The 22,077-nt window shown below is 53.9% G+C and overlaps 9 protein-coding genes across 9 annotated transcripts; 4 read left to right on the forward strand and 5 right to left on the reverse strand.

Annotated features, from left to right (window-relative positions):
• Positions 1–317: 317 nt before the first annotated feature.
• Positions 318–2,931, forward strand: PG994_010386 (3'5'-cyclic nucleotide phosphodiesterase; the record flags this gene model as incomplete). Its single annotated transcript, XM_066861795.1, has 4 exons — positions 318–477; positions 549–1,412; positions 1,475–2,070; positions 2,134–2,931. The coding sequence occupies 4 exons, from the start codon at positions 318–320 to the stop codon at positions 2,929–2,931; spliced, it is 2,418 nt and encodes an 805-aa protein (XP_066710905.1).
• A 1,868-nt stretch (positions 2,932–4,799) lies between these two features.
• Positions 4,800–5,630, reverse strand: PG994_010387 (protein-S-isoprenylcysteine O-methyltransferase; the record flags this gene model as incomplete). Its single annotated transcript, XM_066861796.1, has 1 exon — positions 4,800–5,630. The coding sequence occupies one exon, from the start codon at positions 5,628–5,630 to the stop codon at positions 4,800–4,802; it is 831 nt and encodes a 276-aa protein (XP_066710906.1).
• A 62-nt stretch (positions 5,631–5,692) lies between these two features.
• On the reverse strand, positions 5,693–5,995 carry PG994_010388 (uncharacterized protein; the record flags this gene model as incomplete). Its single annotated transcript, XM_066861797.1, has 1 exon — positions 5,693–5,995. The coding sequence occupies one exon, from the start codon at positions 5,993–5,995 to the stop codon at positions 5,693–5,695; it is 303 nt and encodes a 100-aa protein (XP_066710907.1).
• Positions 5,996–7,719: 1,724 nt separating this feature from the next.
• On the reverse strand, positions 7,720–8,303 carry PG994_010389 (uncharacterized protein; the record flags this gene model as incomplete). Its single annotated transcript, XM_066861798.1, has 2 exons — positions 7,720–8,212; positions 8,290–8,303. 2 exons carry the CDS (start codon positions 8,301–8,303, stop codon positions 7,720–7,722), a joined length of 507 nt encoding a protein of 168 aa, XP_066710908.1.
• Positions 8,304–8,690: 387 nt separating this feature from the next.
• On the forward strand, positions 8,691–10,847 carry PG994_010390 (peroxin 8; the record flags this gene model as incomplete). Its single annotated transcript, XM_066861799.1, has 3 exons — positions 8,691–10,142; positions 10,186–10,539; positions 10,590–10,847. 3 exons carry the CDS (start codon positions 8,691–8,693, stop codon positions 10,845–10,847), a joined length of 2,064 nt encoding a protein of 687 aa, XP_066710909.1.
• A 516-nt stretch (positions 10,848–11,363) lies between these two features.
• PG994_010391 (uncharacterized protein) lies at positions 11,364–13,097 on the reverse strand (the record flags this gene model as incomplete). The annotated part of the gene is made up of 3 exons (XM_066861800.1): positions 11,364–12,752; positions 12,831–12,961; positions 13,025–13,097. 3 exons carry the CDS (start codon positions 13,095–13,097, stop codon positions 11,364–11,366), a joined length of 1,593 nt encoding a protein of 530 aa, XP_066710910.1.
• A 1,736-nt stretch (positions 13,098–14,833) lies between these two features.
• PG994_010392 (mitochondrial nuclease) lies at positions 14,834–15,889 on the forward strand (the record flags this gene model as incomplete). The annotated part of the gene is made up of 1 exon (XM_066861801.1): positions 14,834–15,889. One exon carries the CDS (start codon positions 14,834–14,836, stop codon positions 15,887–15,889), a length of 1,056 nt encoding a protein of 351 aa, XP_066710911.1.
• A 623-nt stretch (positions 15,890–16,512) lies between these two features.
• Positions 16,513–16,995, reverse strand: PG994_010393 (WD40-repeat-containing domain protein; the record flags this gene model as incomplete). Its single annotated transcript, XM_066861802.1, has 1 exon — positions 16,513–16,995. One exon carries the CDS (start codon positions 16,993–16,995, stop codon positions 16,513–16,515), a length of 483 nt encoding a protein of 160 aa, XP_066710912.1.
• Positions 16,996–20,089: 3,094 nt separating this feature from the next.
• PG994_010394 (MBOAT family protein) lies at positions 20,090–21,790 on the forward strand (the record flags this gene model as incomplete). The annotated part of the gene is made up of 4 exons (XM_066861803.1): positions 20,090–20,345; positions 20,396–20,436; positions 20,493–21,504; positions 21,561–21,790. 4 exons carry the CDS (start codon positions 20,090–20,092, stop codon positions 21,788–21,790), a joined length of 1,539 nt encoding a protein of 512 aa, XP_066710913.1.
• Between the last annotated feature and the right edge of the window lie 287 nt (positions 21,791–22,077).

Genomic DNA, 22,077 nt, shown 5'->3' on the forward strand with positions numbered 1-22,077 from the left:
CCTGGCCTTTTGCGACTTTATATAACCACCGGCCCATACCTGTCGACCTGCCCGAACCCGACTTTTGCCGCATGCGTGGTCGCCTCGTGCGCATGATTCACCCTCTCAGCTGTGCTGCAGAAGTGGTTATCAGCCTGTCAAGGCCACGTCCTTTCCTGGTGTCGATTGAGGAGCCCCAAGGCTGCCGGCTTCCTTCCGCATTTGGTCGCATTTGGACACGCCTGCCGAAACCGAGAGGAGACACGCCGTCGCAACCAAGAGTTTAGGTGTGCTCCAGTCGCAAGACTGGTGGCCGTCGCCATACCAACATCATCGCAATGGACAGTGCTACCTGTAATGTGATCTATGTTGATCGCAATGTGCGATGCGATACACAGCTGGCCAATTCTTCCACGGCGGAAGACATTAGTGCAGCATTGGGTGATTCCGGTGAATTACGCAGCAATGTGCAGCTTATTCTACACGCGTTTGGGAACGGTATGCCGTGTTTATATGATTCCTTGGGCCTTGAAGAATGTAACCGCTAACTTGCGACCTCGCGCTTGTAGCACATGTATGTTCCACCGGAGCTGCCTGCATTTCGACCCTCTTCGAATTACACGATACCGCTATGATCGAGTTGAAGCCTACGATAGTACTTATAGAGGTTTCGCATGACGAGCAGAGATTAGCATCCAATTCTTCTCGCGACCCGTCGCCATATTCGCAGGGGTCTGATAGAGCCAGTCCGGAGGAGTGTGTGGATGGCGAGGCCTACGGACTCAGGCTGTTGGATAGAATCGTTTACGAGACTCACTCGAGGAACCTTTCGAAATTAGTCGTCCCTATTCCAGTCGTCACTTTCCCTTTGCTGCAGAGTCCGCCGACGGAAGACCATGAGAGTAGTCAAGCTTCCGAGCAGCGCCCAGACTCCGGATATCTGGACCAATCACCGGACGCAGCTAGGCTATCGTCGAATCACACGATTCTGAGGACATGTTTAGACTCGGGCGCTATCGACATTATGGCCAGTCCCCTGCATGCCAAAACTATGACGACACTCGAGGTACACGCCTATCGGGCCCATAAAGAAGCTGCCAGGGAGCAACAAGCCCAGCTTGAAATTACTAGGGGTCGCAAGCGGTCATGGGTGGGTGTCCATGACGATAAGGCTCCCTTCTCCTACCTGCGGGAGGCGATGGTGTCTAGTCTCATGACCGGCATCTGCAAATCTGGCGACGAGGACGTTCCTGGAATTGGTAATGTCAGAGTTTGTGTGTCTGCAGATAATCGGGCTGAGATAGCCAAAGCCATTGGAAAGTGGCATTTCTGTGCGCATGATTTCTCGGATGACCAGCTTCTCGTTGCCGCAAGTCTAATGTTCAAGCATGCGTTTTCTATGCCTGAACTTGAGCAGTGGCGATTACCAACCGGTGAGTTCTCAGAAACTGCCATCGTCTTTCCTGTTGAATGTGCTCAGCTCATGCTTTACCAGATCAATTAATCACGTTCCTCGTGGCGTGCCGGGCTGCGTATAATACGTTCGTGCCCTACCATAATTTCCGTCACGCCGTCGACGTTCTGCAGGCTACTTTCAACTTTCTCGGCCGCATTGGCGCGCTGCCGCCGTACCCTCTCCAGTCCGGCGCTGATGTTACACCAACGCCGAAATCACCCCTGGCAGCCCTGCTGAAACCGTTTGAGGCATTGACCCTCTTGATCAGCGCCATTGGTCACGATGTTGGCCATCCAGGAGTCAATAACGGCTTCCTGGTCGTGCTCAATGCCCCACTGGCTCAGCTCTACAACGATCGATCCGTTCTCGAGTCCTTTCACTGCGCCGCCTACTCGCAGATTCTGCGAAGATATTGGCCGTTGGCCTTTGAAAGTACCAAGATGCGGAGTCTGATGATTAGCTCCATCCTTGCCACTGACATGGGACTACACTTTGACTATATGACGAAACTCGGTAATCTTCAGGAGAGGTTCCAGGAGAATCACTCGACTGACGGCTGGAATGGGCGTACACTGGAATCCGAGACGGCGCTGATATGCGCTCTTCTCATCAAGTGTGCCGATATTAGCAACGTTGTGAGTCTATATTCCGTTGAACAGCTCTCCGTCTGACGAGGTGTACTAAACAAATATGCCTAGGCGCGGAAGTTTGACACTGCTTTGAAGTGGATGTACATTCTTTGCGACGAATTCTCGAGGCAAGCCTCGATGGAGAACCAAATCGGCATCTCTTCGTCCCTGATTTCGGAGCCTCGGAAGGATTTCCTCTCGCTGGCGAAGGCACAGCTCGGTTTCATGAATATGTTCGCCATTCCTCTGTTCCAAGGTGTTGCAGATCTGTTACCGTCCATGCAGTATACCGTGGACGAACTGGAAGGGAACAAAACTCTTTTTGAGACGGCCATCGAGGATCTACCTGAGATGGAAGAAGACAGGAAGAAGCGTTTGCAAGGAACGCTGTCGCCGCGCAGTATGAGTATCGCGATTGCGCCTCAAGACTCGAGGGACTCTTCATCGGGTAAGACCCTAGGCCCGGCACAGCACCTCAATGACCACCCTTCCGCAACGAACGAATCTGGCTCGAATCAGCCCGGAGAGTACAGAGAACTCAATGGGGTATCGAACGAATTCGATTCTGGTGCGGACTTTGCCGCAAGCGATCCATTCAGTCTGCATGACGCCGAACACCACGTGGGGCGTCGCGGAAAGCAACGTTGTAGTGAAACCACTGAGGGTAGCAACTCTGTCCCGTATTCAGCGGGCGACTGGGCATCCCAAGCGACTAGTGCTACGACCGGGAAGATGCCGCTGTCGCCCAGTACTCAGGGTACTAGCATTATCAGCCAGGAATCACTGGAGCGTCCACCAGACGTTCAGGCGGCATCTTCTGACGTCAACCACCTCGCACCGCCCATACCCCCCACACGGAACCAATGACTTCGGAAGAGGACCTGTCTAATGGCGCCAAGGATGATAAATCTTTGAAGAAGAGACCAAGTAGATTCCGCATGAACGCACTGAATCTCTTCCGCCGACATAAGGGCAGTAGCTCTCCATCACGTGGGGAATCAGGCGCAGGGGGTTGAGGAGTGTAAGAGAAAGGATCTTAGCGATGAAAGAAGCGCCCCTGATACAGCTGCTACACAGTACGATCTGCCCGTCCCAAAGGTCGGCAACATTGGCTGTCTTGGAGACGGATCCCTCAAGACGAGGCCTACCGAGCAACGACACAGATGCATGCCGAACATGGACGACTGCTGCTACTGCCGTCCCCACATGACTTCTTCCATGCGAGTTTTTACACTCCGCCATAGCGTCTGTTGCAAACTTTGTTGTGGCTTGCATACCATGTCGGTTACAGCTATACACCACTGTAATACTGGCTCTTGCAGTTGGGAAGATTATATTTTCGTGCCTTGGTACAGGTTCTAACCAGGCAACCACGGCTTAACAGAGCTATTAGTATACTACGGAGAAGTGACTTCATCCTAGTTAAGCGGATTTGCAACCTTGAACAGCGGCTATAGAACGGGCGGCCATATACCCTGGGGGCCTCCCGCCGCGAGCGGGTTTTGGGTTGCGGGTGACTGCGGTCGAGGAGGCATCAATAGGAGAACAGGACGTCGCCCTGTCAAGAACAAGAGGCTTTATGAAAGTACGAAAGTTATCCATGATGACTGTTTTATGACCACACCTACTTTTCTTCTTCTCTTGCTTGATTGCACTGTTTCATGATGAACAAGAAATGCGCCGTTTGGCATCATAACAAGCCAGGATGCATATCTTGAGAGCGTGTGAGCCCACGGTTATAGTATAGGGCTTACTTATAATGGAAGAGTTTTAACGTCTAAAGGATAGCTCAATAGCGAAGCCAAGCCAAGTCAATACTTGGATAACATTCTCAACCCCTTGAATAGACGTTTCAATATTGCCTTCTATTAGTTTTGATTAATTCTGATGTCCGCCAGCATGATCATATTTATTCAGGATACTTCTGAAGACTTGAACACCACACTATCGTCTTCACCGTATCGCCGCGTCTACCTTCTATTAGGGTTCCATAGGAACCCGATCAAATATGCCATTCATGTATGTTGTCGGGCGCTGCTCACAAACGCTGACGCGCACCAAATTCGGTAGTTTGTGGAGGTGTGCCGTATAAGCGTCGATGGCGCCATTGGTAACATGGGCATCGTAGTAGTGCTTTTGGGCAGCGTCGATGACGCTGGCAAAGTTAGTATATCGGTTCTGTGCTTAGAACCTGGTGCGAGGGTTGCGAGAAAAATGTCTTATTAAGTGACAAGCGGCACACGGGTCAGATGGTTTGATTTTGGGTAAGGCAGGTCTGTGTTGCTACGATAACTAGGCGTGAAAAGGGGCTCCCGATATTGACACACGCTAGATTCGTGGCAGTCTTGATCTCACGAAGATAATTAATCAGGAGACGAATACTGGAGGATTCCGGGTACTCCCTCGCGTTTATAAATTCATTAGGCAATCTCATACCAACGCAACACTGGATTAGACAAGAAAGGGGAAAAGGGGTTATTGTAGAGCCCGTTATACAGAAAGCCTAAAGTGGTATCCGTTGTGTATCAGTCAGAACCGCAGGGCTTAAAGCAATCATATCCTCTGTAAAAAACCACTCTCGTTAATATACAGAAATCCTTCCCTTAACACACCCTCCCGCTCATTGGGGCGCTACCATGCAACACCTATAACGCCCCCCGGGAAACCAGCTGACAGGAATGCAAAACATGTCTCCTTTCCACTACTCCGCTGGCCAAAACAATCCTCGAATGTCCTTATCCGATGAACGGTATCCGGGTAGGGACACGTTTCCTGTATTCGGGATAATCCTCCTTGTACTTGTTCACCAGCCACAATTCCTCCTCGCGTATACGGATGCTGAAGAAGCGCCACAGCACGGCGGCGTAGCCAACAAAGCAGACGGGGTTGCCAAGGACGAGCTGCGTCCCGAGGCCCCACCAGAAGAAGGCGAAGTAGGCCGGGTGGCGGATGACGCTGTAGATGCCCGTGGTCACGAGCTCGTGGCCGTCGAGGCACGTCTGGACGATGTGGTTGAAGCTCGATCCGGCCTGCAGCATGGCCGCGGTGCGGATGAACTGGCCCATGAAGGTCAGGATGACCCCCAGGAGGAGCAGGACGGGGCCCGTGTAGAGCGGGGCCCAGGCCCGGCGCGGCCAGAGCAGGTTGGTCACGAGGCACTCGAGCATCGCCGCTGAGTGGGCGATGGCGTAGTGCGGCCAGTTGGCCGTCAGCAGGAACGCCTTGACTCCGGCCTCCTTGGTGTTGCGCCGCGCCGTCGTCCAGAACTCGAGGAAGTGGAACAGGGCCAGCGCGCCCACGAAGAACGGGATCCGCCACAGGGCCGACGACGTCAGCGTTAGGATGGCGACAAACAGGGACAGGCAGAACGACAGCACGTTGCCAGGGCAGAATGCGCGCACGGCGATGCCCTCGAGCGACTTCTTCCCGCCCGGGTGGTACTCGAGCCCCGGGGGCCGCGGCAGGGCGCTGAGAGGCAGAGTCGGGTTAGCACCTGGGTCTTTCTCGGCGGCGGATGCTTGGGGAGGAGGAGGATGCAGTTTTGTCTTGGACGTGTCTATGACCATGTTGGGGTACTGGCGCGAGCTTCGGCGGACGTGACGCTTGTTGAAGCCGGCGCTGATGGGGGTCATGGGCCCCTCGGCCCACTCCCCGAAGGAGGTGCCGCTGGCCCAGCCCTTGGGACTGCTGCCACTTCCGCTGCACTGCCATTGCCGTTGGCCTCGATCTTGGTGTCCTTGGGTGGGAAATTGGGCACCATGGGCGAGACCAAGTCTTCAGCCTCCAAGTCATTGGTCAACGACAGCAGTGGTGGCGGCGCAAGCGCATCTTTGGTAGGCACATCATCCGCGGATGTACCCTCGTCAGAGGTGTCTTCCTCTGGCCTCATGGGCTTGCCCAGAGACGGCGAAGGTGGACCAGTGTCTGACATATCAGGGCGTAACGTAGTTTCCAACGAGACAGAAAAGAGTTATGTGTGTGACGCAGGCCCTCAAGGAACAGTCACAGTGACTGACGACGACTGGGGAACCATGACAAGAGATGCCTGAAAGAGAAAGAAAAAGGGAAACTATGGCTTACCCATTGAATGAGGACTGCATCGTGTCACAAAGACAGGCTGTTTCCCTTTTTGTTGTCGTGAGGTCATACGGGTGAGGGCAGGCAGATTGTGAACAAAGAGATCTGAGATGCAAGGGGTATGAGCCTCGCCTTCACACAAATCCAAGACCAACACTGTCTACGTAACGGCAGTGAAGTGAGTGAGCGACTGGCCCTATTTGGTTGTGAGCCGCATTCTAGTCGTGTCCACTTCGGTCGTGGCACTAGAGCAGCATGTTTCGCATGGGATGGAACATAATGTAGATACAGTAGAAACTACAGGGGACCTCTTTGGGGAGGAGGCCTAACAATGGGCGGAAAGGTGCGGCAGTAAGTACATGTAGAACTTATTACCTAAAGAAGGTAGATCCCATAGAAATAATCCGCAGGCGGAGTTCAAAGGCAGGCAAATAATAATGTGTCCGTACGATAGATAAGCTTTGATGTGGTAAAACACTGCACCGAGCACTCGCCCCGGACAGAACGTATAGGACCCATTATGTATAGGGCGTGCAGCAGTCGTCAACTGGGATGTCATAACAGGGTGCTCCGGGTAAACGCGGGGTACCTAGGCTTACTTATTTACCGTACACTCCTCGAGTCCTGATAGTCATTAAATATATTTACTTAATCTACTGCACCTAGGCAAGTCCGAACTCCAAGCTTCTCTACTATTTTAGAAAGACCACGGCTCCGGTCATCGTTATGCAGCAGATCAACTTAAAAGAAATTGACGAGGAGGAAAACTTGCGCCGCATGCGCAAAGGAGACATGTATTACGCTTTCACACCGAGCTTGGTAGCTGATCGGAGACGATGCCGGCTTGCCAGTGAAGAGTTCAATAAAGCTGGTGACGTCTCCCGCCGGCGTCTGGTAGAGTTATTCAAGATGTGAGACCATATCCCATACGCCACTACACCATATATACCCAATCCTGCCTTTTCCTGAACATCCTTCTTCTTCTATTTAGGATCCAGGACGACAAGTCGCCTCTACCACCGCCAGCTCCCACTCCCCAAGAGGACGAGGACCTCTTGGCCAAGTATGTTTGGTGCGACGGGCCAATCAAGATGGATTATGGACGGAATGTGATGTCGGTACTTGCCTACACCTGTCGGTCAGCCATGACGAGCTAACCAGCACCAGGTTTGGGGACAATACCTATGTCAATTCTAACAGTACTTGGATTGATACTTGCCCCATAAGCGTGGGCTCGCGCATCCTCATCGGTCCCAACTGCTCCTTCTTCTCTGGTGAGCACCCAGTTGATCCGTTTGTCCGCAACGGATACAACGGCCCCGAGATGGGCGCGCCCATCATCATCGAAGATGACTGCTGGATCGGTGGCAACGTGACCGTGCTGGCGGGCGTGACTATTGGTTGGGCTCAACGGTAGGCGCAGGCAGCGTCGTAACCAAAGATGTCGCGCCGTATACCGTGGTAGTTGGCAACCCGGCCAGGTTCCTGAGGGCTGCCGTTGCACCCCAGGCCACAGAGAAGGCTTCGGGAACCGCGGGCGCCAAGTCCACGTAAGAAACAGATGAAAGCTGTCTCATCTCATAGACCGCCTTGGATGGAGAAAGACGAGACAACCAGCACGAGAACGTTGATCCAGCCCCAGATGAAGGGAACCCAGGTTGACAGCACAAAGTTCCCATTAAGATAGACAGCGCCGACACTACCAAGCGAGTCAGTACAAATACGAGAGTTAGGCCATCGAATAGACGAGGGAGCAACTGACACTACACCTGTGACGGTGCCGGTGAATAGGGCCTCAATGCCAGCTATCAAGGCGTATATGACGGGTACGGTCCACATATACTTCCAGGTCGTACGCCTCTTCCCAATCTGCATGGCGAGAGCCGCCGCCGCCGCCGCGATATGAAATATGGCATAGAGAATGAATGTCCATAGCAATGTAAAGCGCCAAGAGTCCCAGATGTTGTAGAGCGCATAGTAACAGCTTTCCGGCGGCCACGAGAGAGAGGGAAAGGCAGGGACCTGGTAGTTGCTGGGCGGGCAGTCGGGGCGCGCAGATCTCTGAACCGACCTAGATTAGATGACGAAGGTTAGTGGACATATCGCGAGAGAGGAAGTCCGGGGTTTTTTTCTCTTGTCGCGACTCACGTATGGTTGCCCATCAGGTTTGTCTCTCTCCGAAAATCTGCGGTGCGAATGATCAATGATCTGGTTTGGTATTGATGATCAACATTTGGCGTTGTTATGTACATGTAGGTAGGTGCTAGGTTAGATTGATAGGTGCTGCTAGGTAGGGGTGTGTAGGGGTGTTGGGCTCATTACCTAACTGAAAGCTTCCCCTGTTCTGGGGTCGTTTTAGTGGGTGGCTTGGGCTGACGTCGTGCCTCGGCAAATTGGTAGGAGCTGTCGCCGAGCAAAGCACGTACATTTGATGTGACCTCTACCATCTCGTCTGGGCATGCACACAACCAGATAACAACCAGAGAGAGCGCAAGCCGATCAACCCATATGTAGACCGCGCCGGTGCTGACGCACACAAACATGTAACAATGTCTGCGGACCGACTCTTGACCACTACGCTGCGAGCCTACCAGGAACCGCACCGGCCCGCCGACGTCGACCGACTGCACGCGAGCACCGCGACGCTGCTGAGCAACCTCAACAACCACCTCAACATCTCGCTCCTGACCTCCCAGCTCCTCACCGCCCGCGCGATATGGGGGGAGCCGGCGCCCTTCGCCGTTGCGGGGGACGGTCTGCGGACGTGCCTGCGGGTCCTGAGCGTCTACAACACCGCCGCGCTCCACGTGCAGCGCAACGAGGAGGAGAACGCGAAGCTGCGCTGGGGCCAGCAGCCCGTCGGCAGCGGCGTCCGCTGCGACACCTGGGCGCGCGCCGTGGCCAAGGGCGCCGACGACCGTTCGGCGCGCTGGAAGCACCTCCTCGTGCTCACGGGCACCCTCATGGGCATGGAGAGCGAGGGCTGCCGGGCCCTGTCGCGCGGCCTGCGGGCGACGCTCGAACAGGCCGTCGTCACGGCCGCCAACCTGGCCCTGGAGGACACTAGCCGGAGGAGGCCATACACCGGAGGAGAGCTCGGGTCCAACGCGGTGATGCTGGCGCTGGCCTACGTGTTCCCGGTGCTCTCGGACCACCACAGACAGATGCTCAACTGCGACCTGGTGCTGCCGGCGGCGGTGCGGGCCATGACCGGGCCGGAGGGCTTTCAGGATGGCGACTTCCTGCGCTCCATATCGGCGGGGAATGTGGCAGGCCATGAGACGTTCTATAGGGCTTCCCCGTCCTCTTTTGCCCACGTTCAGCAGCTCGAAGCGCGGCCGCTGCCTCAGAATATGGGCCCCTTATCGCGACTCACCGCCTTCGCGGTGCAGCATGCAGCGGACTCGAGTGTTGTCTTGGATACGCAGGATAGACTCCTCGCGTTCTCGGCTGGCTTATTAGAAAGATGGCGGCAATGCCCCTTCTCCCCGGTCGATATCTCGACAGAAGCTGCTGTCCTCCCTCCAGACATGCTTCGAGGCCCCTGGGCTATGCTATGGCGGCTTTTGAAGAAGATCCTGTACACCGTCGTTGCTACCGTGCAGCCTATAATGGGGCGATGTCTTTTGGACCCTCGACTGCGTAACGATGCAACGGCCCCAACCGTCGCCTCTAAAACTCTTCATACTCTACGAAACCTCTCTTTTATATCGTCAAGGCAAGGGGCAGACGCCTTCCAGGTTTACGTCTTCACATATATGACGTCGCTCGACATCATCACCCGCTACCCCGACGCATGTGTCCGCTTCCTGCAGGAAGCACAACCTACCGCGCCGGGCCAGCCAAACTCGCCCGCCCTCACGCCGCTCGACCAGGCGCTGACTCTATTCTACCTGAACACGGCGGAACACCTCCCCCTCTCGCTGCCCACCCCAGCCGCCGAAAGCCTCGTGCTGACGCTGGCGACCGCGCACCTCTCCGCCGTGCCCCCATCGTCCTCTGTCGCGGCCCAGCCGACATCGCTGACCCTCCCCCCTCTACGAGGCCGCCCACGCCGCCGTCCTCTCGGTGCTCTGCTGCCCCCAGCACGCGGCCCTGGCCATCGCCCTGATCCCCTTCTACATCGACATCCTCCTGGCCTCCTTCCCGGCCCGCATCTCGCCCCGCCAGTTCCGCCTCGCCTTCAAGACCGTCGTCCAGATCGCCAGCCCGCCCTTCCCCATCGCGGCCTCGCACCCGCTCCTCGCCGAGACCCTGCTCGAGATGCTGCATTTCCGCGCCGCGACCGCCACGACGCACCCGCTGCCCGCCGAGCCCGGGCCGGCCAACGGCGACAATAACGTCATGAATGGCGAACAGCAACAACCGCTCCCGCCGGTATCGGAACAGACGACGCTCGTCCTCTCCTCGTCGACGCCTTGCCGTTCCTACCCCTGCCCATCGTCGAGGACTGGCTCACCCGCACCGCCGAGGCCATGAACACCGTCGTCGACCCTGCTCTGCGCGAGGTCGTGCGCAGCCGGTTCTGGGACGTCCTGGTGAGCGGCGAGATGGACGTCGAGCGCGCGGCTATCGGGGTGGCTTGGTGGGGCATCGGTGGTGGACGCGAGATGGTCATGTTGAATCAAGCCGCCCCTAAACGAGACGGCGAAGTCATGATGAGCGGGGCACTAGGCGGTAATAGGTCGGAAGCGTGCAGGTTGTGATGATGTATCTATGTAACGTATAGGCAGACACGACGTCGCGGTCTTGGAGGCCGAGGCGAGTAGATTATGATAATCAATTCATTGGGCTTCAAGTCATTGGGGAACAGAAAATGCATACTGCCAAATGGCATAATCAGTGTTAAGACTTTGCACGGTACAACAAAGACGAATGAGTAAGTGAGGCATTGGTATATATAAATATATCCCGAGTTTGGGCGAGCCTATCGCTAGCTCTATGCTACAACGCTATACGCTGGGGGATGAATTCCAAAGTAATCTATGAGAATGCCGAACCAACCATAAAATGATAATACGAGTCACCTATACCCTATGCAACCGATTCGAAGGCCAGTGACTCCCATCCTAATGCAAATGCAGCGATTACGCTAGTTCATGTCCGAACAAGGCGGGCCAAGCCCGTACCTTATACTGCAGTACTAAGCAAAACCCGTAACCGGATAAACCTCAATGTAAGCACTTCGATCGACCAAACGCCAGAGCCCCCTTTTCTCCACGCTAATGTGCATGAGAAGTAAAAGCATTGCTCAGTCCCAGAAGAGACATGCCCAAGAAAGCGAAGCCAATGCTCATGTTGCGGTTATGCTTCAAGCTCAGGCTTTCGACAAAGAGCTGCAGGGCCACGCTCGCCATGATTCCGGCGATGGCGGCGAAGAGGCATCCGTAAAACACAGCCGTGGGAGTATGGTTCGTCTGCTTGGCCACATGGAACCACAGAACGGCAAGGCCCGCCCCCAGTGGCTGGATCAGTCCGCCTAGTACAGAAGACCAGAGCATGGCCTTTGCACGGCTGTTGAGTGCCATGTAGAGCGGCAAAGCCAAGGCAAAGCCCTCGGAGATATTGTGTACGAAAAGTGCGAGGAAGACGTTGAAGCCAAGGCGCGGGTTCGCATGGTTCGTGGCATAGGTTATGAAGCCCTCGGGGAACTTATGTAGAGCGATGGCAACCGATGTTTGCAAGCCTATCGACAAAAAGCCGTTCTCAGCTACGTGGTGATGGTGCTGAGCTTCTACGTCCTCGGTGTGCGTCGAGACGGAACCCTCCCTCTCTGGACGGCCTTCGCGAACATCGCTAGGATCTGGATGATTGCGACTATCTCTGGAGTGTGTCCGGCTTGAGCGACAGCTTGGGCTTACTAGAGCAACGCTGTGTGTCTCCTCCTGACCCTCCTGTTCATCTAGCCTCGTCATGTCATGTGCTCCAGGATGAAAACTACCCGTGGCTGTACGCAGCAACGTCGAAGCACGGGAACCAGTGCGGCTACTCAGGTGTTTGAAGCATTCAAGGCCACAGGGATCCGAGTAACCATAGCAAGGCCCGGACTCGTCACAGTTAGTTTTAGTGTCCTTCACAAATGACATGACCCGTTTCTGCACTTGGAGTATTGAAGGTCTTCTATCCAGTGTTGTGGTCTTGCTCCGAATAGCACGGTTGGGGAAAGGCTGAATCACGGTATCACTGTCCCCGGTCCCTGGCCTTGCCAGTCCAGCCGGCTGACCGCTCGCTCTAGTTTCGGTAGTTTGGGAGGAGAGTAGAGGAGAAGATTCGGTGGCGTGTCCGTTAGTACCTGTCACCGATACCCTTCGGCTATCAAGGTTCCCACCTGGGACCTCGCGGTGTTGATGGGAGCTTCTCGCCCGTGACTGCCTCCGAGTAGTATCATGGGCATGGGCGTGTCCCTCATGAGCGGGCTCCTCGTGGCTGTGATCGCAGTCGACTACATGCGAGGGCAAAAACTGATGGAAGACCCTCGACAATACTTGGATTCCGACAAATCCACCGATGAAGCATCCCATCAGTATAAAGCCAGATGCTTGTTCCGAGATGCCACCCTTGTTAAGGTAGCTCTTTGCCTCAGGGAGCATGCTGTAGAGTGACATGAAAATCTAGGGTGACCATGTAAGTAATATGCTACAAAAAGCACCTGCATAGCCAGCCGCCATGGAGGAGTGCACGGTACATACCATGATACCAAAGCTCAGACTCAGCGAGCAGGCCTGGAAAGTGCTATTTTCCTGGATGCGGAAGTCCCGCTTCCCGGGGAACAGACGGACGAGCTTGTCGACATAAATGATACTCGCACCGAAGACACAAGCTACGATGGAAGAGTCAGCATACCAGACGAATATATACGGTGTACGTGACTTGGGTCACCCACCAATGCCGGCCACGACACACATGATCCACCCCCTCGTATCGTTATTGAGACCTGTTCCATCCATGGCCTCCATGATTGGTTCTGATCAACGACGTCTCGCCGTTGGGTGCCTTGCAGTAGTCGTACCCTTCGATCGGGTTCGCAGGAGATCTGGCTAGGCTGGTATCAGGGGAGCATTGGCGTGTCGTTCGTTAATCGTGGTTCGTTTCTGGGAGCTGGGTAGAATCGTGAACAGGCGACTGGTGAAAGGACTTGGAACGAATGTAGTCAAGAACAAAGAAGTGCTTCTGAACGGACCAGCGCCTTTTGTATAGTATATGCACAACAAGTAAAGGAGGGAGTAAGACGCAGCTTCACGACATGGGCAGACATGGAATCATCAACCAGAAGGGGGTACCTGCCAGGAGAATGAGTCGTTGCAAGCTTGCAGTAGCAGGAAGGAGGCCGAAAGCTAGTCGCGACAAGGCGGTTTCGTACATTTTGTACATAGGGGTGCATGCGTTTGGACCTATGATGGCATGCCAAGCATCCCGCCGAAGCTGCATTGCAAGCACCTTGATGGCCATTTTCTATAGGGATCACCGCAGTAGGAACGCCCGCCAATGGTCGGTGAGAAGGTAGAGTCTGAATCTTGTTTTTTCCTTCTGCCTCCCGGCTTGATCAATTTACAGAACACGATCATGCTGTCTCTTATTCAGGAAAAGACGGCAAGGGCGACGCGACTACTATCTTCAGCAACCGCGCATGGCATGGCAGGGCAAGATCGGTGCTAATCAGGGCGGCCGGCAGATCTTTCAATGTTAACCACCTACGTCGTAGGCAGGTAGGGTAGGTGGTGGGGCTCCCTGCACGCGCGGGTAGATACCTCAAGCTTCTGGCAACGTCGCGCCCCGAGCGAATCAGAGTGCAACTATTGCCTTCGGCATAGTGTCCATAGGCTGGCAGTGGACTGCTGGGTGACCCAAAGTGCCTCTGGACAAGACTTCAGGCCTAACCACATCTGAGTAGCACCCAAAGCTGTACAGTTCGATATGCTGCAACGCTCTCATTACACTCGAATGGCAAGATACAATACTTACATAGAGACTCGAATTCATCATTGATGCTGTCTAACAGTTCAGTGGCCGTTATTATGGAAATCTGTTGACGCGTAGTTAAAGGCCGGCTGTTTTGGGGGGGGGGGTGACATTGGTTACAGGGTCGGGTGTCTTGTCAATGTCCCCTACTGGGCGGGATGACTGGCTGGTGGTACTCCGTACTATGTATCGCACTAAGCACAAACTGCACACATGCAGGATTGTGAAGCGTGAAGCGTGACCTCCTCAACAAGTCAACAGACAGTAGATGGGATTTCAAAGACGGCATAGATAGGGTAGGAGGGATCGAGAAGTTATATGCTTCATGTCCGATTCCGATCTCTCATCAACAGTCAAGTGCTCCAAAGATTCCCATGGTTGTGACGCCCAATCACGAAAAGCAGGGATCGGTGCCGTACCTGCAGCCCAGGCGACTTCCCTTAGCCTTGTCCTAACTCGTCTCGAGGCTGAGTCTTCGGTGTGAATTTTCCCTCCCGATTCCCCTTCGAGACCAAATTTGGAACAGCGACCACCCCGCCATCACCACGAGGGCCGTCGAGATAGCAGGTGTAGTACTTCCCACGTGCATGAGTGTTGCTCATACTCTCATAGTCACCTAACGCCTGACCTTTCCTTCCTCTTCACCTAAATACCCCCCCTTAATTCCCTCGTTCGTATAAAACCTCGATACTGCCAGCGAGTTCCCATAGGGAGCCAGTCAAGAGTTGCCAGGATGTCTAAAACTACAGTTGCCATTATCGCCGCTGCCAGTGCTGGAGCAGGCGCCGCTTTCACAGCCGGAATGTATTCATTACGTTCCCAACCCGATCGCAAACTCGACACCAAGACAATATATACCACTACAACCGTATCAGCAGGCGCTGCCTCGGCACCGCTGCCTATCCCCGCGAACCAGATCTTTAAGCCCGCCAACGCGCAACAAACGGGTCTGTCCACCTCGGCACCCGCAGCCCTCGACACTGCGCCTGTGGACCCGTCCGGTCTATTCGAGTATGGCTTCCCAGGCCCCGTAGCCGACATCGCCACGCGCGCCGCCCTCGTCTCCTCCTTCGACCGACGCCTGCGCAACCCGAACTGGGTCATCGAGCACATCACGCCGGCATCGCTCGCCTCCAAGGATGCCGACCGCAAGCACAGCACGTTCCACGAGGACGACGCGGTGCCCGACAAGTTCCGCGCCAAGCTGAAGGACTACTACCGGTCGGGCTACGACCGTGGCCACCAGGTGCCCGCGGCGGATGCGAAATGGAGCCAGACGGCCATGGACGAGACCTTCTTCCTAACCAACATGTGCCCGCAGGTGGGCGAGGGCTTCAACCGGGACTACTGGGCGCACTTTGAGGACTTCTGCCGGCGCCTGACGGTGCGCTACCCCTCAGTGCGCATCGTCACGGGCCCGCTCTACCTGCCCAAGAAGGACCCCGCCGACAACAAGTGGTACGTCAAGTACGAGGTCATCGGCAACCCACCCAACGTCGCCGTGCCCACGCACTTCTACAAGGTCATCTTTGCCGAGGACGGCGCCGTCGGCGGCAACGTCGCCATCGGCGCCTTCGTCCTGCCCAACGCCCCCATCCCCAACGAGAAGCCCATCACCGACTTCGAGGTCCCCGTCGAGGCCGTCGAGCGCGCCAGCGGCCTCGAGTTCGCCGCCAAGCTGCCCGTCCAGCGCCGCAAGCGTCTCTGCGCCGACACGACCTGCGCCCTCGTCATCAAGGACTACGCGGACCGACAGAAGGCCTTCGCGAAGCCTCCTGCGAAGCGGTAAAGACGGAATAAAGGAGGGGGAGAGGAGGGCATTTGTGAATAGAGAAGAAGCCAAATCAGTGGCGTGGATATCAAAGGGGTACGCCCGCTTGTCACAGGTGGAACGCAACCTTAACTCTAATCTTGCATCGTTTATTTCTTGCAGGTCGTCGAACTTTAGTTATTAGTCGTCTGCTTTTTGAGTTTGGCCTCGGGCTTCATAACGAAGTGGCCCGTCTTGGTGATACTTCCATGGAAGCTTTAGGTCTGGGATGGCTTCAATACTAGGTATCGTGCCTGGATTTTCAACGCAAGTTATTTGGTTGACGGGAGAAAGTCACGCAGAGACGAGGTACATCATGTATATAGAGATACAGATAGCATAGCATAGCATCTTTGGCAAATTATGCGAAGAATTCATCTTCATAATCATGAAAAACAGCAGTGTTCAGCGTCAGTATCTGGGTGGAAGGCCCGAGAACCATCAAGATGCCCTCTATGCACCGGGAAATATTGTAGGTAGGAACCCGATTTACTCTGAAACACTCTGGTCTGCCCATTAAAAAGACCACGCTGGTATATTAAATCGATTCATTGGGTTTCCAAACCACGGCTACTGTTATACCACATGCATGGCTTCCTGCTCTAAGGAAAACCAAGCTTCTCTACCCTTGCGGTTCTACCGCACCCTCGTATAGTTTCCTTGTTTCTGCTCTGCTCGCAGGCTGTCCTCCTGACTAGGAAGAGGAGCCCTCCGTCGTGCTGCGTTTGCGGCAGCAATCGCGTCCATTGTTGCGTTCCGGGGGGGACGGGAGGTGGTGGAAAGCCGGCAGGTAACACAAAGTTCGTTAGAGGAGCGAAACCGGGTGGCGCCATGCCAGGAGGTGGGGGAAGAGGGACGCCTGCTTTCTGCATCATTTCCGCGATCTTAGCGAAGTCTGCAGGGTTGGTAGGATCCATGCCTGGCAACGGCGGAGGCGGCACGGCACCGTTCATATCGGGCAATGGGAAGGGCAGAGGGATAGATGGTTGTGCGAATCCAACCCCGGGGATCTGGGGCGGCGGAGGAATGCCGCCGATTGGTAGCGACAAGCCAGGCAACCCCCCACCGAGTTGCTTGATGGGCATCTTCTGGTCAACCAAGCCCTCAGCTTCGTCTTCTATCTCCTGCTCCTCCTCCTCTTGACGCTGACGGCGGCCGTCTCGCCGGTGCCATGTTCCTTGCGCCTCTGCGGCTGCCTCTCCTATATGATACCTGTCTTGGAAGATTTCGGTCTCGCCGGGTCGAGCACGAGACCAAAATCTCGTGATCCTGTCGTTGGAGCCCGATGCAAGTATGTGACCTAGTGGATGCCAGTCTAATGACCATATTGCGAAGTCGTGTGCATAAGGTATCTTATGCGCAGGGATATAGTCTGCGACGGTGCAGACAAGGGATCGGAGCTTTCGTAAGGGCTTATGCTGATAGGCTGTCCGGCCGGTGTATTGGGCTCGTCCAAGATGTAGTGGAAAAGGGAACCCTCAGAGCCACCGGTACTTAGTAGGTTCGGGTGTGTAGGATGCCAGGTCAAAGTGGATATATCCTTCTCATGGCCTTTTAGCAAACAAACATCACGCATCATCCTCAGATCGAAGACTCTGGCAGTCTGATCTCGAGCTGATGTGGCAAGGCAGTTTCCCCGGACCCGCTCGAATGAGGTCTTTGTAATGGTGTTTTTGTGTCCATGGAGGGTAGTAAGACAGCGTCCTGATCTAGGATCCCACAATTTCACTAGATGGTCCTTGGACCCTGATACGATGACTCCTTTGCTGGGGTGCCAATCGCAGCTCTTTGCGTCCCAGCCATGGCCTTGTAGTGTATTCTCTGCAACACCTCCACTGAAATCGAAGATTCTCAGCGTTGAGTCATCTGACGCTGTAACGAACTTGGTATCATTTGGGCTGAAGGCGAGATCTCGAATTGGGTCCTGATGGCCATGAATTACCTGGACGTTGTTGAAGTTGGGTTGCCAATATTTGATGGTACCATCATGGTCGGCTGATATTAACCAATCATCACTGTGGGAATAGGCCATCGCACGGATGGCAACATCGTGAGCCTGCATGATAGTCTCAAAGTTGAAGCCAGTGCCATTCCAGAGGGTAAATTCGCCACTGCTTGAGGCGGTCAGTAGCCTACGGCCCTCTGGTGTCCAGCGAACGATATTAACCGGATGCTTGATCTTATTGAGGGATGAGTGTAGGTGCTTTACAGGCACCGAGTCCGCCGGCCTTGTGACTCGCGCCAGTGGAGGAAACATCTAGGGGCATATCAGCAACGGCTACAGAGCCTGTGGTGTTTGTATCATTCACTTACATCGACGATGTAACTGGCACTTGGCCGCTCAGCTTCGCCTCTGAAAGAACCCTTGTACCGGGGGTTGCGGTTGCGCATCCAATGGGCCATGGTGGCGCCATAGTCGGTAACTGGCCGTCGGCCCCTAGCTCGTACAAACCTGCCTCCATCGTCTCCTCCGCCTCCTCCGTAATCCCCACGATTGTCGTAGGACATGGTGATGGTCTTTATCTCATGGACAAGCAACGAGGCGCGCGCCAACCGACGTATTGATGTGCGGCGAGGTGTCTTGAGATGCCCTGCTGAGCGAATAATTGTGGCAAAGCACGTCAACTGTACATCCAATAGAAGTCGGTCAGAATGATCATAAGGTCATGCTAGTAAATGGAGTGGGAATGCAAGCGTGTGAGGATGTTGATGTTCAATGTTCAATTGAATTGCCTTTGTTTGAGCCTCAAATGGCTGGGATCCATTTCCAAGGGTGGTCACAGCCGCAATGTACATCCAGACTGTACCCTCCTGCTTATGTAAGGGTCATCCATTTTATTGGAAGGTCAATTGAACCTGACCCCACATCTCTTATAGGTGTGGAGGAAGCCCATTGATGAACAGGGGAACGACATTGACTACATGTTCCAATATATCATTGTCAATTCAACGTGGAATATGTTGTATGCCAAATCCCAATGGACTGAAATCCGTAAGTGATTATATCAAATACTTTTCAGTTCCAGATTTGAGATAACCCAGCCTGCAATATGGCATATGTATGAGCGTTTCTAGCCGTTGAAACTGCACGTACCTGGCAGTTGAACTAATCCATAATTTAACCAGCTTCTTCTTCTGCTGCCAGACGGGAACCCGAAATGACCTCCATTCCATTCGAACTCTACTCAATCTAGGCAGCCCTTCATTTTCGCCATTATCTCCACCGATCAGTGTCATCACGAGAGCAGAACCTCCAGTCAATTTCAGCATAAGCCATGGCAATTCTCCTCATCTAGGCAGGCGGGTGAAGAATGAAAGTGCTACATATGTTCGCGGGTGATGTGCCAGCAGCTCAGGTCTGGCCATTGATGAGCTGAATTCAAGGTTCCCACCAGCACATGCCAGCCCCACTCGTCGCTGCAACATCAAATGGACAGTTGAATCGGCAGGGTCCTCTGATGCAATGAATTTACGGAGTACAGCGTCCTCCTATCTTTTCCGACACACCTTCGCATGGCGATAATTAAAATGGGATTGATTCGCCGTAAAATAACACACCTTGGCACACTGCATATTATGTTGTTATTGCTGAGCAGCTTGCAGGATAGCATTCCAGGTCCATTGACCAATGGTTATCCCAGCTGCGGCTTCCCCTCCCCGACTGCTGTTTTCAAGTTCTTACCTAACTTGACGTATGTCCCCTGATACTTTGACGTCCTCGCCCCTCCGCGCAGGATTTGGACAGGACAAATTCCCATAGCTCGACACACCAAGCACTGCTTTGCTTTGGATGTAGGGTGATGTGATTTTGACCTTCCCCAACCCTTCATCCCTCTAATTTAATACCTTTTTTGCCTTTTACCAATTCAAATTCGACTGCAGCATTCGGAAACAGAGCGAGGAAGGAGCTCATTTCCCTGTATTGCAGCTCAAGCCAACGAAACCAAACTTATTAGACTCAAACCTTGAAGGCTCGGCCCCCTTGTCCAAGAAAACAATTGCGTGCCTCGGCGCCGGTGGGATTTTGACGCCACTGACGGGCGTCGGTTGCGAAGAGTCTGATTCACTGTCTTAATAATCTGTTCTGTTCGACTATAATAATCCTCTTGCTGGCTTCCACTTCATGTGGTCAGAAGATTGAGCGTGACCATTGGTGGCAATTGACAACGTTGATACGCTATGGATTCCGCAACGACAACTGCCGTCGAGACGGCTGCTGTTTCTGCCTCGCTGCGCAGAACCGACAAAGCTGCCGTCGAAGCCGTCAAGAACGAGCCTAGACCGGATGGCACAACGCCGGAGGGAAAGACGTTCATCAGGAAATACCGGCACGTTGCGGCGATACACTCAAAGGTCCGCCCTTCAACGCTTAGTCACGACTCTGCTGCTACACCAAGTTTTGTCGGATTTCGAAATCTGATGGTGATAGTATTAGGTACGGGCTATCTCCCCGTTCAATCCCGCCAGCATACTTACGATATACAGTTGTGGGAAATGTGCGGCTCATCATTGAGAACCTCCAAAAGGTAGGTTATTGATCCCCACAAAGCTGCGTGGCGACTCGCACTTACACATCCTCCAGTATGGCAATCTGGTATGCCTGACGTGCCATGATTTCAGGCGCCAAGACCTCATCCTAGGCCTTGCCCTTTACTTCCTGATCCCGTGCTTTCTCTGGGTTGCCCACTCAATTGAACTATACGCGGCGCAGCAAGCCAAGGCTTCTCGTGCACTTGCTATCAGCCGTGGAGGATCGTCAAGCCCGACTGTTGATCAGCAGCAGGTTTTCAAGTTGATGTGGACGAGAGTTCGTTGGGCCCACGGCGTCAATGCCACTCTCGCTCTCACGGTTACCAGTTTCGTGGTCTATAACTACATCCACCATCCGCTAATTGGGACCCTTACCGAGTTACACGCCATCGTTGTTTGGCTGAAGACAGCTTCGTATGCGCTCACCAACAGAGACCTGCGGCATGCTTATCTACATCCTATCAGGGGCGAGCTGGCATCCCTACCCGAAATATACGCCCAGTGCCCATATCCCGAAAACATCACCATGTCCAACCTGGCTTACTTCTGGTGGGCACCAACCCTTGTGTACCAACCCGTCTATCCACGTACGGAGAAGATCAGATGGCTCTTCGTCCTTAAGAGGGTCGGCGAGGCGGTCTGCTTGAGTGTCTTTATCTGGTTCTGTAGTGCGCAGTATGCCGCGCCAGTGCTGAGGAACTCGTATGACAAGATCAACTCCTTGAACTTTGTCTCGATTTTGGAGAGGCTCTTGAAGCTTTCTACGATTTCTCTGGTCATATGGCTAGCCGGTTTCTTTGCTTTGTTCCAGTCCACTTTGAATGCCTTAGCTGAGGTTACACGGTTTGGCGATCGGTCATTCTACGATGACTGGTGGAATGCTGGCAGTTTGGGCGAGTATTGGCGAATGTGGAACAAGCCTGTTTCGCACTTCATGAAACGCCATGTCTTTTCTCCTCTGGTGGGACGCGGGTATAGTTTCTTCACTGCTAGTGTAGTGGTGTTCTTTATATCCGCGATTTTGCACGAGTTGGCTGTGGGTGTGCCAACGCACAACATCATTGGTAAGTGACATCCTCGATGCTGCTGAATTCCGACCAAGCTGACACAGAATGGACAGGGGTGGCGTTTCTCGGTATGCTGCTACAGCTTCCACTTATCACCATTACACTTCCATTGGCCAAGAAAGAGGGCCCTACTTGGAAGTTGATCGGAAACTGCATTTTCTGGGTATCGTTCACTATCTTCGGGCAGCCGTTTGCTGCCCTTATGTATTTCTATGCCTGGCAAGCCAAGTATGGCAGTGTCAGCAAGCAATTGGCTGTAGGGACTGCGGGCAGCTCAACATAAAGGATGATGAGGCGACTGTATACATACACTAACTAACACTCAGCCACGGCCTTGACCTTGAGTTGATCAAATAATGAGTATCGAAGTAATAGGAATGGGAAAAGGCGCTTCAACTGGTACGAAACTCTACACATGGGGGAAAGAAAAGAGGAGTTTCATAATGGTGATGCTAATAAATATTGTCCACACATGACGTCTCTATGAGTCTATACATATTGAGCAAATCAGTAACTGTGAGTTCTTCGAGGTGTTATAGTTCCCTTCATGTGGACGTCTCCCTGTCATGG

This window comes from Apiospora phragmitis (genome assembly GCF_038363925.1).
Source record: "Apiospora phragmitis strain CBS 135458 chromosome Unknown utg000010l:1.0-9815664.0:1.0-9183399.0, whole genome shotgun sequence".
In the NCBI taxonomy this organism is placed as follows: Eukaryota; Fungi; Ascomycota; class Sordariomycetes; order Amphisphaeriales; family Apiosporaceae; genus Apiospora; species Apiospora phragmitis.